Source organism: Rhinatrema bivittatum, chromosome 12 (assembly GCF_901001135.1).
Source record: "Rhinatrema bivittatum chromosome 12, aRhiBiv1.1, whole genome shotgun sequence".
NCBI classification, from domain to species: Eukaryota; Metazoa; Chordata; class Amphibia; order Gymnophiona; family Rhinatrematidae; genus Rhinatrema; species Rhinatrema bivittatum.
Window position 1 is genome coordinate 41,797,348 of NC_042626.1, and position 14,888 is coordinate 41,812,235.

At 43.4% G+C, this 14,888-nt stretch overlaps 1 protein-coding gene across 7 annotated transcripts in view; it reads left to right on the top strand.

Moving 5' to 3' along the window:
* ETS1 (ETS proto-oncogene 1, transcription factor) overlaps positions 1 to 14,888 on the top strand; it is a 338,616-nt gene that overhangs the window by 289,419 nt on the left and 34,309 nt on the right. For all 7 annotated transcript variants that reach the window (XM_029572461.1, XM_029572460.1, XM_029572467.1 and 4 more), the window contains 2 exons: positions 2,378 to 2,626; positions 5,438 to 5,698. In XM_029572461.1, the coding sequence (XP_029428321.1) occupies positions 2,378 to 2,626; positions 5,438 to 5,698 (510 nt within the window). The remainder of the gene's footprint in view (positions 1 to 2,377; positions 2,627 to 5,437; positions 5,699 to 14,888) is intronic.

Below are 14,888 nucleotides of genomic sequence, written 5' to 3' on the forward strand. Positions count from 1 at the left end.
TGTACATGAGTACAAGCTATTTATATGCTGTTTTATAAAAATGAAAAATAAATGCGTATTATTATTTTCACATGCATAGTTATCCGTGCAAAACGGGTGGGATATGGCCAAAAGAAGAGCACGTATATGCTGCTATTTTGTAACAGATTTACAGGACTGTATTAAGCAAACTTATTGGCACAATTTTACACTTCTTAATTATCTAGCACAATTGATATCAGACTTGTCTGCTATTGGTTAGGTGGGAGTTTTGAGTGAACTAGGGGAGTTCAGGGCTCTTGATGAACTGGTGGAGGTATCAGTTATTTCAATTACACGTGCCTGTTTTGAAATATACCAGTTTCCACGTATAAATTGGGGTTTTACATGAGCAAGTTGTATTTTTTTCGCACATAAAATATACACACGTTTTATAAGATAAGTAGGAAAAGAGCATGCTTTCAATACATTGCAGGTATTCACACATAAGCAAACACATGCGCGTATGTTGGGGGGAGTAGACGTATGTGTATTTTATAATCTGTGCACAACTGATATACACAGGTTATAAAATACTAAGTTAGATCTCTGCGTGGCCTTATATGGGGCCGGGCAGAGTTGTTTAAAAGTTATCCTCTTGGTGTTCAGTCCTTGAAGGCTTCAGCAATGCCTGTTTTAGTGATTTTTACTTTTGTTTGTATGTTATCGTTTTTTTGTGTATTATATTATGAATGTGCCATTGTACTCTGTGCAACGTGTATTGGTTTGCTATGAGCGGAACAAAAGTATTTTTTAATAATAAAGAAATACATGTGCCGAATTTGTGCACAACAAATAATTTAAAGACAAATGAAGCTAATGTGCATGGTACCTTGTTTTTTTTCCCCACCACTTTGCAATGCTTCTTTCTTTTTACAAGAAATGGGTTTAAGGATTGATTCAGTCCGTCCATCCATCCAGAGGAGTGCTAACCTGTGAAAATTCACTGTATGAGTCCAAGCTTGGGGAAGGTGGAACAGAGATGATAGTTGGCCTCCGAATATTGTTCCATTTAGGAAGCTACATAACTCAGTTATTCCTCCAGGCTTTGAGGAGCTGCAGCAATTATCAAAGCTTTCACTTTGTCTTGGCCATGTGTTGACCAAGGTTGATATGAGCATGGGGACTGCACTGTATGATACACGAGCAGATTCAGTCTTTATAATTCAGTAACATATTTGGGTTGTTAGCAGTACACCCAGAAATTCTGGGCCTAGCCATCTTGAGTTGGAGAGTCTGTTTTATATTGTGTGTTGATTGATTGATTGATTGATTGTTTTCATGTAACATGCCTGGAACTGGCAATAGAGTAGGCTTTTTTTTTTTTTTTTTTTTTAAATAAACAAACAGGGATCCTGGCACCTATCCTATTGAAAATGACCTCAGTCTATTTATTTATTTAAAACATTTTTAGCCTGCCCTTCCTATGTTCAGGGCGGGTTACAATATCAAATTCACAGATTTTTTTTAAAACATGGTGACAAAGTCACATAGAATAGACATTGCAAAGCAGCGAGTAGTTAAAAAAAATCATACACATGGATTTAGACATTAAATGCGAGTTTAAATAAAAAAAGGTCTCTAAAGCTTTTTAAAAAACCTAGGATCTTCTAGATTTCTCAATTTATTTGGTAATGAATTCCAAACGACTGGACCTGCTATTGAAAGTGCTCTTTCCCTAGTTTCATCCAGACGCATGATTTTAGGGGAGGGGATGTCCAGAATATTCGGATTTGCTGATTGGAGGGATCTCGCCGGGGAATATATTTTCATGATGGCGTTTTATCCATGGTGAGAGAATGTACAATTGTGGCAAGTTTATACTGAATTCTGAAAGCTGTTGGTAAGCAGTGGAGTTGCTGTAATATTGGGGTAATGTGCTCATGAACTGGGGTGTCAGTCAGTAAGCGGGCTGCAGAGTTTTGGATAATCTGTAATGGGCGGAGAGTATATTTGGGCAAACCAATGAGGGTAAGAATTTTTAATAGGGCCAAAGTTGAAATCCCCACAAAATCCATGCATTAACCTTGTCACTTCATTCCTTTATTTGATTGTAGCTCTTTTTCTAAGAAAACAATAGAGCAAGTTAACCTGCACAGTGTGGCTGGTGGAAAATCTTCCCGTGGCAGTTTCCTTGGCCTGTGCTTTCCTTTTCCCACTGGGGGTTCATCAGTAGGTCTTCTGTCACCTATTCTTGGGTATTGATGTTTAGGTTAAGAAGAGCTGTGCACTCAGTCCCTGCTTCTTGCCACATAGCCGTTTCAAGGAGAGAATGGTCGCCTTGTAATTTTGTTGATCTTAAGTCTTCGTCTGACCACGGGCTCTCTCTCTTGTTCTCCTCTCCGTTTTTCCCGCACAGGTTATGGCATTGAGCATGCTCAATGTGTGCCGCCCTCTGAATTCTCTGAGCCCAGCTTCATCACTGAATCTTACCAGACTCTCCATCCCATTAGCTCCGAGGAGCTTCTGTCCCTCAAGTATGAGAGCGATTACCCAGCCGCCCTCCTCCGAGACCCACTGCAGACGGAGCCCACGCAGGCAGACTTCTTTTCCATCAAGCAAGAGGTGGTGTCGCCTGATCACATGTGTGTGGGGCGCATCAGTCGAGGTAGGTGGTTTCTGAGGCACTATCAAAGCACCCTTGGATATCTACTCTACCTACCCCACTGTACTGTGTATAATCACTTCACAGGAAGGGACAGCCTGCTCTGAAATAGCAGGGATTTTGTAGAAGGCTTGGGTGCTCTTGCAATTCCTGCCATGAAACAGCAGAGAGTTTGTGGCAGGCTGACTGTTGCAACAGATCTGTCAGTGTATGTGCATTTAATTACTTGGCTTTCCAAACCAATGTTCAAGACAAGTCAGATTTCATTGACAGTAAGAAGTTTCCTGCCCCAGAGGGCTTGCAGCCTAAAGTTGGTAGCTGAAACAGTGGAAGATGACGTGACTTGTCATAAGAAGTGTCAGTGGGAGAACAAGATTTGAACTGGTTCTCGGCCCACTTCCACGATGTCCCTGTGAGGTGGCTAGGGCAGTGCACTCCAAATATCTAGCATGCAAGGGCAGGGACTTTTCCCTTGTGGCTTTTATTTCATGCTTGAGGTGACGCTACTTCAGCTTTTGAGCCCCGCTGCGGGCCTGGTGGTGCCCTGAGTGGCAGCCCTGCCTCACATGGGCAGCCAAAGACAGCTCGTTGTTTCTTGCATGAGAAGGGAACTGAAAGCCGGCTTCAGAGCACTGTGCATGGGTAGTGTCTCTGGAGCCACCTCAACTTTCATTGTTTTTCAGTCTTTATATGCAAAGCATTTGGTTTCTTCAGGCCTTTTGTATAAATGGTAGGGGTTGTGGTTTGTTTGTTTTTTTACCTTTTCTATTCCTTCCTTTGGTACTGTTATTTTCAGATGTCCCTCCAGCAGCTCAGTATTGCCGCTTAACTGTTTTACTTTTCTGCCTTTCCTCTGCTGGCTGAACATTAGTTTCTAACAGGCAAATGAGCCAGATGTGCTGGGCCCAGAGGGACAGCCTTGAACCAACTCTTGCAGTCTTTCTCTGAGAACTTTTTGGGTTTTGTTGATTTTTTTTTTTTTGTTCACTTTGGATTCACTGAAATTTGACCTCCTTCCTCCGTTCTCAATCTTTTGTGCTCTGTTTTAGTTTTGTGTGTGTGTGTGTGTCTGGGGGTGGGTGGGTGTGTGTGCTCTCTTGTATGCTCTGGTCTTATCACCCGTACTCTGTCCTCCCTGTGTGTGTGTGTTACTGCATTATCTCCCTCTCTCTCTCTTGGGATGTTTCATGTGCTCTCTCCTTCTTTCTTGCTGTCTCGCTTTGTTAGTTTCTGTTGCCTCCCCCGCTCTCACTCAGACCCTTGCAGTCGTTCCCATTCTTGCTCCTCTTTCTCACTCTGCTTGGTTTTTTTTTTTCTTTCACTCATTCTAGCATTGACCTTTTTTCTGAACACATAAATGTCGACTGTTCTGCCTGAGAAAGGCACCGCTGCGCTCTCGAACACCTAACCTGATCCTCCGTAGGCTGCAACCCACAGAAACCTCGGGGTGGGGGGGGGGGGGAGAAGCGGTGGTGGTGTCCTACTGAAGTAGTGCTTCAGACAGAAGAGCAGAGCCAGAGCTCACACCTTTTCTCTGTCAAGCTGCTTTAGAAAACGTTTGGTGTGCTTAGTCCTCCACGTCGTTTATATTTGACTCTCACTTGTGAGACTCTGACCTTCTCACAGACATGCGGGAGCAACGTGCTGGCTTAGATGTTTAAGTGCCTCGTTACAATAGGCAGTCTGTAAGAAACAGCTGGAGGTTTGATTTTACTTTTTTTTTTTTTTTTTTATTAAAGTTTTCTCTAACACTCTTGGGCAGCTCCTTGCTCTTCTGTGAGATCATTCCTGAAGGTACTGAGGCCACCTTAGCACTCACTGAGGCTTATTTCTTTCCCTATAAGGAAAATACCCCTTTTGTAGAAGGCCCAGTAATTGTAGCCTCTACCCTCTTGTTTTCTCCTTTTCTGCCTCTATAGTAATCTCTAAAACACAAGAATAGTGACATCTTTGAATATAAATATAGAATAATTTAAAGAGACTCCTGTTTTTTATATATATATTCGATGGTGCTGTTTTTCTTTTGTGGCACCTCCCTCCTGTTTCATGCCGCATGCTGAGACAGGGATCTTCTGGTACAGCAAGGCAGCGAGTCCCTTGTAAGAGAGTTATGGTGAGCACAGTGAGTTTTACTGCTAGACATGAGTTGTAGATGCAGAAATTGCAAGTTACCTGAATTTTAAAATGTGTAAGTGTGGGCCCAGCCCAGGGTCTGAGTAGCAGTGCTGTTAAATGCCACATGGAAAGTCCTCAGCTTGATTCCTGAGTTGGGTCTTCTGCTTCCTGGGTCAGATGGGGGCTGGGGGTGGGTGAAATAGCCATCAGTCAAGGATGACATCAAGGGGCCAGATTTTGGGGCCTGTGATTGCAGGGTTCCAGAAAGAGACTTGGTGCATGGCCCTTAGCCCAGAACTCTCTGCTACAATGGCCAAACTAGGTATGTTGAAGGAGGATGTAAAATAGGAGCAAATTCAACTCCCCGGATGGCTCATGGCACCAGGATCCTAAGCCTGGTTCCAACTGAGCTGGAGACCCAAAGAATTAGGAAGAAACTGCTGGGTCAAGAAAAATTGTATGTCTGTTTAGCAGGCCCGAGACAACATAACAGAATTCCATGCATGCTGTCCTGTAGGCCTCCTTGAGCTTTTAGAGGTGCCATAAAAATACAATAAATAAATAAATTACTGATATACATCACTTTCAGGTCATTATTCTTCCTTTTTAAAAATTCTTTAGGTGACAGTGTGACTGTATAAAATGACAAAAAGCCCATCATGGGGCACAGCATTGATGATATCTCGTCCGACCCTGCAGGTAAACTCGGTGGACAGGACTCCTTCGAGAGCATTGAGAGCTTTGACAGCTGTGACCGCCTGACACAGTCCTGGAACAGTCAGTCCTCTTTCAGTAGTCTCCAGCGTGTCCCCTCTTATGACAGCTTTGATTCTGAGGAATACCCAGCAGCGCTACCCAACCACAAGCCAAAAGGCACTTTTAAGGACTACGTGCGGGACCGAGCTGACCTGAACAAAGACAAGCCGGTCATTCCTGCTGCAGCCCTTGCTGGATACACAGGTAAGGTTACGCAATCATATCTGCAAGCTGCATGTGTCTATAAATGTGGATGCAGCAGAAATCTTGCTCTGATTCTGGTATAGAGAAGGTCAGGAATTTCTCTGTGAACACCAGAAGTTCCATTCCATGATGTACAGATTATTTTATGGCATTGAATTGGAATTTTCAGGCATCTCTGCATTTTTTTCTGCAGGGTAATGGATTTATCTGAGAGATTTTGTGATTTAAAATTTCAGAGGAAAAATGCTGTAGAACAAGGGGTCACAGAATGAGGCTCCAAGAACGTAAACTCAGAAGCAGCATCAGAAAATATTTCATAACAGAGAGGTGGTGGATGCATGAAATGGCCTTCCACTGGAGTTGATTGAGATAACCATAGTACATTAGAACAAAAGATTGCCATACTGGGTCAGACCAAAGGTCCATCAAGCTCCGTATCCTGTTTCCAACAGTGGCCAATTCAGGTTACAAAATGCCTGGCAGAATCCCAAAGGATAGATAGATTCCACGCTGCTTATCCCAGGGATAAGAAGTAGATTTATGCAAATCCATCTTAATAATGGTTTATGAACTATTCCTCCAGCTTTCACCACATCCTCTGGCAAAGAATTCTAAAGCTTAATTATGCATTGAGTAAAAAAATATTTTGTCTTATTAGTTTTAAATGTACAACATAGTAACTTCAATGTGTATCCCCTAGTCTTTGTACTTTTTGAAAGAATAAACAACTGATTTATGTTTACTCATTCTATTCCACTCATTATTTTATAGATCTCTATCATATGTCCCTTCAGCTATCTCTTCTCCAAGCTGAACAGACGTAACCTCTTTAGGCTTTCCTCATAGAAAAATCGTTCCATCCCCTTTATAATTTTGGTCGCTCTTCTCTGTACCTTTTCCAATTCTGCTATATCTTTTTCGAGATGTGGTGACCAGAATTGCGCTCAATACTCAAGTTGAGGTTGCATCATGGAGCAATACAGAGGCATTGTGATATTCTCTGTTTTATTCTCCATTCCTTTCCTAATAATGCTTACCATTCTACTTGCTTTCTGGGCTGTTGCTGCAAATTGAGCAGAAGATTTCAATGTATTTTCAATGATGACACCTAGATCTTTTTCCTGAATGGTGACTCCTAATGTGGAATCTTACATTTGTAGCTATATTTTGAGTTACTCTTCCCTAAGCACATTCAAGGAAGCATTCAGTAAACACAAAGGATCCTTATCTGTGAAGAAGTAAAGGAAACATCAGAGATTAACTGGTATTGCACTGGGAATGATATTGGGCAAACTAAATCTCATTTGCCATAATAATCTGTTTCTACTTGATCTTCAGTGGCCGGGAGTGGCAACTGTCACCAAGGGGGAGTTAAAAACAGAAGATAATTTGGAGAGGAAATGCAGTAGAGGAGGGGGATGTGATTGGAGGGAGCAGAAAAGAAGTGACATAGTGGGGGTGTGACATAAGGACATTGAGGACATAGAGGGGGCGTGAGAGAACAGTGAAATGATAGATGTGACAAAGGACATAAGAGGTGACACTTCCCTAACTAAAGGCAACTACTACGTTAGTGACGGATACATTTGGGGGGGTCCCCTTACAGGAAGGGACATTTAGAAGGGCAGAATGATAAGAATAGAAACATGGAGGGAGGGAATGGTAAATATGGAGATATGTCACCTTTTCTGGGAAAAAAAATAGTTTCCATGGTGGAACTTGTAAAACTTACACATCCCAGAAAAAAAAGCAAAACACAGGACCAACTCAAAATGTCGCTGATGGCTTGGCTGTGGTTCCAGGTCAGGAAATGTAACCAGAAATAAATCAGGCCCAGCCTAAGGCCAGGACAGCACTTGCAGGTTGGAGCTAGGGAGCCATTTTGAGCCATGTCTCTTTGTCTTTACTTCAATGTGATTAACTTAGTGGGTGAAGAGAGATGCACTAGAAGTGTCCCAGGCACCACTGCAGAGTGTTCCCAGCCAGACAGACACACTCGTGTGCCAGGCTGTACAGTTAAAGTAAAATCACTATAGATGCCAAAATGTGCCTTTCCAACAGGCCTTAGTAAGCCCCTAATGGACTAGGAAGGTCAAGGAGCAGGTGCCTAGAGCATGCTGTGCTCCTGCTAAATTACTGTAACCCTCCCTCCTTCTCCTGCAGAGGTGGCACTGTTGTGCTCCCACAGCAACTTGTAAAATTAGGTCAAGATGTGGGGGAAGATAACTGCCGCACAAAACGGCAGCAGCTCAAAAAAAAAAAAAAAAAAGTTTAAAAAGATAGTGCCTGTAACAGAGCATCCGAGGTAAGCTTGAGTTTCCACCAGAGCGGAGCTTCTTACCTTCTGGTGCGTGCATTCCCTCTCCAGAGCCAGGCACCGCAGGAGGCTGGTACCATCAGTGAAAGCATGCAAGCTCTCTTGCCCCCAGCTTAAAGCCAGAGCAGCCTTGCAATAGGACACCAGTACAGAGGCCTAGTGGTCCAGGGGGAAACTGGATCCTTTGTAGGCTCCAGGTGGGCGGTGCTGATCTTGCCAGACCTTATGGACCCTTTCTTCGCATAGCATCAGGAAATGGAACTAGTACGGTCTGGAAATCTTGCGTGTCGGGGTATATGGATAATTCCTGAAAGAGCAGAACGGTGTCATTTCTCTCCTAACATTTTCCCTCCTAGTCCCAGGAAGGTGGTTCCAATTGTCTTCATTATTTTTATTTTCTGAAAGGGTTAATCCACTCCTGATTTTTATCCTCCTATTGCAGGCATAGACTTATCATTCTGCTTTTGTTTTTGCCTACGATGAACAGGAATTACAAGTGCCTGTATGTAATGGAGTAAAGCCAGGACTGGATCAGTCTATCTGTTAAAAAAAAAAAAAAAAAAAAAAAATCTGAGCCAGCTGGCAAAGCTATCCCCATAGTAATCTGAGAGGAAAAATCACTTTGCCGTTCTGAGATTTTTCCATCTTTGAGTGCTGTGTAAGGGATGAGGGCAAGGACTTTATTAAAGTCTAGCCAGTTTTTGATAAAGAAGATAGCCTGCCCAGAATATTATTAATTAAGAAAAAAAAAAAGTCTGAAAGTTGTTTGGTGGAGATACCTTTTTATAAAGCCATTGAATGTTTGATGTGCAAGCTTTCAGAGCATTAATCCCCAATGCCTCTTTCTATAAAGGTTCATTTGCCGGATAGAAGTATGGACCATGCTCATCCGCTTTGTGAAATTTTCTTCCATTGGATTCCAATGTTCCATGCTGATAGCGCTACTGGAATAGTGAGACACCCTCCTAGCCCCTCATGGAAATGGAATGGATCCTCCCTGCCACCCCTTGCAAATGGCACTCAGCCAGTGCTGCAGGGGACATTCACCATTTGCTCCCTCCCCACACACCTTGGGCATTGCAGCACATGTTAAGTACAGAATTCTAATAGTGGCATCGGTGCTGGGAAGAACTGGATATTTCTTCCATTGGTCCAATAAAGTAGTCCATCCAAAAAAAGAATTCATACGAGATGTGCATAAACTCATATTTTTGACCTGAGCCTTAAGAACCTAAGGAGCATGTTATAAAATCAGGGGTCGGCGTGTGCAAGGGGCTTGCGCGCGCCGACGCCCACGGCCTTCCCCCGTTCCCTTCCCCCCCCCCCCCCCAGCCCTACTCTAACCCCCTCCTGACCTCTGTCTTACCTTTTGTGCCTGCCGGCAACCTGCCGGCAAGCAATCCTCCAACACAGCGGCAAATGGCCGCTATGCCGGAGGCCTCTGGCCCCGCCCCCGGACCACCCCCTTTTGTAAAGCCCCGGGACTTAGACACGTCCCGGGGCTTTATGCACGTTACCGGACCTTTATAAAATAGGCCCGGCACACGTACCCCCCTCCCCCCCACGCGCGTAAATCCTTTTAAAATCAGCACCTAAATCTTTATGCCCGAGAGGAGAAAAATGGGGGAATATGACAGGGACCTGCAGATACGTTAAAATGATTAAATAATGCGCAAGAAGCAAATCTTTCTCAGAGAAAAAAACGCTCTAGAACAAAAAGTCACAGCATGAGGCTGTAGCTAAGAGGAGACTCGAGAGCAACAGTAGGAAATATTTCTTCAGAGAGAGAGAGCGATGGATGTGTTGCCCATCCTCCCAGCGGAGATGGTGGAGACAAAAACAAAACTGGAATTGAAGAAAGTCTGGGATAAGCACAGAGGATTCTTAGTTACAGAGAAGTGAGGGGAGAGCTGGAGATCAGCTGGCTCTATGGCATTACACCAAAAATGGAATTAGCAGTCGAGATGGGCCAAAGGGTCCTCATTTGCTGTCATGTATTTCTATGATTTTTTTTTTTTTCCAGGACTGTAAAGGTCTCTTCAGATTTACAGGGGCAGGCAATAGTGAACGGGTCAGATTGTGGAAGCTTTACTTTCCTTGCATCTGTTTCAAAGAGTAGAGACTAGCATGGGTGTCAGGGCTAATGAAAGGGACACCCTGCATGATGCATCTCATAAGGCCATGGATGAATCGGTAACGAGCAATGTAGCACATGACTGTCTGAGAGGAGCCTTAGCAGACCTTGTGATGAGGTGTTTTATTAGTGATGTGGTATGTTGTCTCAATGTACACTGGGATGCAAGTTATTACTGTACAAGTAAGGGGCTGGAAGCAAATAGAGGGGGCGATGTATTTAGCTGAGTGTTAAAACTGCACTGAAATTCAGTGCATAGTTTCTTAAAGTACCAGCTAATATTTTTAACTCCCAAATGCAGTAAGCTAATAGTATGCTAATGCAGCAAGAGTTTAAAAAAAAATGCACACAAGCTGGAAAAGTGCACAGAGAAAAGGCTTGGCACACAAAAAAAAATGTTTTCTGTGCACATAATACTGACTACAGATCCCGGCACCAGAACTGTTGCAGCTGCCCTTAGACTAACACTAACTCCGGAAACTTTACTTCACCTCGGACCTGAAGTAAAATTTCCAGCACTAAGAAAATTAAATAAGCTAGTTCACCTCTCTGCACTATCCTTCATTTGCATCAGATTTCCATGCAAGGGCACTAAGCAGTGTGTACAGTCCTATGCACATACACTTTTGTACACAAAACTCCTTGCATCAAGAGTAAAGTTTGTGCTTTAAAAAAAAAAAAAAAGTGTACCCATCTATGGGTAAAACTGTGCACTCCAATCATACTTTATCACATCAGGCCCAGAGCTTGCTGTGCCTGTATGGGAATTGTTACAGTATGCTGACCAGTCTTTGAGCAGGAGGGAAGGTGCTCACTTCTATAGGAAAACTAACAGAAAATGTAGAGGGGAACTAGGCCAGCATGTTTCTTCGTAGGTTTTATGATCATACTTCCTCTTTCACAGTAACCTTCTGATCTTTGCTCCCCTCTCCCACCTCCCCAACACTAGCACTAGTCTCCCGTTTGCTTGTAACCTGCTGTGCTCTGCTCCTGCCTCATCTCTGTACTGTAACATTGGAGGAGCTCCTCCGTGTCTGTGTAGCTCTCTGGGCTCTGCACCCCATCCTTCTATATTTATTTATTTATTTATTTATTTATTTAAATACTTTTTTTATATGGTTAGTTTTCTTAGATTTTCACTCCCACACCCCAGTCAAATAAACTGCCTGGCTGTTGGTCGTTTAGAAGTTAGGTGCCTTCCCCACCCCCCCCCCCCCCATCTTGCGCTGCTGCCCACACGAACGAAACCGAAACTAACGGACAGAAAAGCATGCAGGTGTGAAGCCAATGCCGAATACTGTTTCTGGTTTGTTGGCTGTAACTGTGATCGCTCCCCCCCCCCCCCTAACGGGCTAATAGGTCTGTGTACAATACTTAAAACAGCAGGCCTACCAGAAAGAAAAAGAAGGAACATGTTCAGATGGTTAAAGAAAATCCTTGAAGTTCCCCTTTTTTAATACAGTTGGCCAAGTTTATTCTGGAGGAGATCTTCTTCAAGTTTAGAGCTTTAGTAAGTATTTAATAAGGCCACTGCATGACAGTTGTAGCATGCAATGTCTTTTCTGCACCGTGTGTTTGCAGGGCAATTGCAGAGCAGAACTGAATCATAGTTCATGCAGGGTTTAGAAGAATAACAGCTGGGTTGTCTTCTCCAGGTGCAATTACTCTATGTTTGTCTCCCAGTAATCCATTTTTTTCCCTCCCCCACTTTACCATGGCTGATGAGCCTGGAAATGTCATTCAGTAGTTTGTGCCAGACGGGTTTAAATTGTCATTGTGAGAGGCATGCAGAAGTGCCCAGCCATTGCCAAGTTTCATAACTTTACTTTATCGGATGGCCCAATGCACCATGGCAAGATGTGCTTTGGAACTTAGCTTGTGGCAGGCAGGACATTGTATATTCAGTTCATGCCAGCTAACTGCTGAGGTTCTCAATCTGAGCGACATATTGTGTAATGCAGTCTTGGGTAGGAGAGAAATAAACTGAAGGATTAATAATAACAGATGACCTGCGTGCTAATTTCACAAGCATGGAAAGGTACATTGCTGGCAGGATTTACGTGTGGCCTTAGATCTATGTGTGTTCTGTCTTCTGGAATAACAGGAGATGAGACGTGCAGTAGCAGAACTGGAAAGCTGCAGTCAGGAGTGAGGGGCAATGGCAGAGTTGCATGTTGGGGGTGGAGGGTGGCACCTCCAAACTGGAATGGCAGGGAAGAACTCGTATGTATGGCAGAGCTGTCTTGGGGGATTTCAGTACTGGAAAAGCCGTTGGTGTTGCAAGGCAGGAGTGAGATGCTTTGGCAGAGCTGTGTGTGTGTGGGGAGGGGGGGAGGGCTGTCTCAACCCTGGAGTAGTAGAGGGTGTTAGAGGGCAGGACTGAAGTGCATTTGCAAAGCTATGTGTGAAAGCTTGAATGCAGCTTGCCAGTCATGTTGTAGATGTGATTTTGTCTTAATGTAGTTCAAGCTCTAGTGCGCATTTATTGTGTGAAAAAAAAAAAGCCTTATAACAAGGGTGCTGTGTGGTTTGTAGGTGGTTGAAGGTAGACAGATGGAGCTGCGTGCAAATGTTCATCCATTCTCCCTGCATTGTACCTCTGGGCTGTGTATGAGGTACCACATAATAGCCATGGCTCACTTTCTTCATGCCCAGCACCTCTTCAGCCTCAGGGGGAGTATAGGCATGGCCACTCAGTATTGTGCAGTCCTGCTAACTGCTGGATTCTTTTACCTTTTTAGTTTCCAGCTGATAAGGTCAGCCAGTGCTGGATTACCCAACTACCTGCACTTTGAAATAAAACATCTGTGGATTTGCTGTGCTTTGGGAGTCTACTGAAATGCTCTTGTACACCTTAGATCTGGTGAACATTCTTAGTGACCATGTGGCACTCTCACCTGCTTCCGATGCTTTAATTTCAGTAAATGCAAATGTTGCTATTAATGCATGCTTTAAAATGCTTGTTTTAGGGTTTTGCCTCTCCAGTGATTTTTTCAATATGTGAACATAGGCCTATTTTTGCCCCTCAGAAAGTCGCCCTGCCCTTCACAAACATGCATTTTGAGGCCTCATTTGGTTTGAATACCCTCAGAGTGACAGAGGTCTCCCTAGACCTTGCCTTCGTGTGATGTCAGTGTAGTGTTGGCGTGCAAGGAAGAACATCACTTCCCATTGAGGGATGATATGAGTCCCTTGCACTCATGGGACGCAGGAGGGGTTTTGAAGTGTGGGATTCCAAAACTTGGAGTCCTGTTGCAGTTTGGAACTACTTCTTCATAGAAAGGCTCCAGTCCTTTCGTAGGTAAGATTCAGAGGAGACTGAGGAGATGGATTCCAGGAGTGGCAGTCTGGAGGGTCCAGAAGAAGTGGAAAGAGAGAAGGGCATTGAAGAGCATCAGATCCTGAGGAGTCCTGAGTAGGAAACGATTCCCTGTGTAATGGGGGATGCCAGAAAAGAGTCAGAATAGTTTTGGTTTGATTTTGTTTTTCTGCCACCTGTTTTATTAGTAATGACTTTATTTTGGAGTGAAGAGTGGTTTGTGGGGTGCATGAAGCTGGTGTGCAGAAGAGCTCCAGAGAGAGAAAAACCCTAAAAGTCATGGGGCATTGCATGGTCCATGGCCCTCCTTGTTTGGTCAGCTCTTGAGCATAGGGGGCAAACTGAAATAATAACCCCAAAGTATGTGAGAAAGCACTGGGCCTGTGCTTTCTCACATACCAAAAAGCAATCATGCTAGATCCAGCTTGACTTTCATTTTTCTTCCCCTTGCTGGTTTTGTTCTAGATTCTATTGCCTTTGACAGTAGTATGGATATTTATTATTTACATATATCACTACCAGTGTACAAGAAGTCATCATTACCATCTTGCCGAAAACTAAGAGACTTGCAGGGTTCCTGCACAAAGAGCTTTTCATTCAGCTATGAGCAAATTAAAGGGTCCCTAGGGCATGAAACTATCTAATCATTATAGGGAGCTCCTTGGAAGTAACAGAATTGTATTTTGGCATCTTATTCAAATGAAAAACACTGAATTAGGAGAGATGGGGGAGAGGGGGTTGTGGTTACATTTCAATCTAGTTTTTTATTGGAATTGGCAGAATTCACACAGGTAGATATAATTGGTGGTGAAATCTGGTGATAGATTAATGCCAGTCATAGATCATTAGCGTCTCCCAGGGGATAATCTAATAGATGGCTTGTTGAAATGGCATGGCAAACAGAAAGAGGGACAAATAGAGAACAGAGGTAATGCTATCAGTTTATAAGGAATTTTCTACCCATTTATAGGGAGATGCAGTGAAGCTAACCAAAAAAAGAAAAAAAAGGGTATTTTATAGATCAGTTGAACCCAGCTCAAAATCATCAGCATAACCTTTTCTGTGTAGTAAATGTATTGTCAAGATCATAGCTCTTCTGAACTATCTATTGGGAAATTATCCAGTAATGATTCTTGGAAAAGGTTGAAAGTATTCATGAGGAGTTTGTGACAGTTGAAGTGCAAAGGACAACTGATGAAGTCAGATTGGTTTTCTTGCTATGAGTTAGATCTGAAAGATGGAAATCCTTTTGTATTAGGACAAAGGATGTCAATTCTTGGGGTTCACTCGGAAAAAGCGGAGATGTCAATGGTGGTTATGGTAAGTTAGCCTCAACAAAAGGTCTTGCTGGAGAATGGGATAAGGGATTATAAGGCTATGTGGACTGACTTTAGACTGGTTACAGATGGAAAGTGATGAA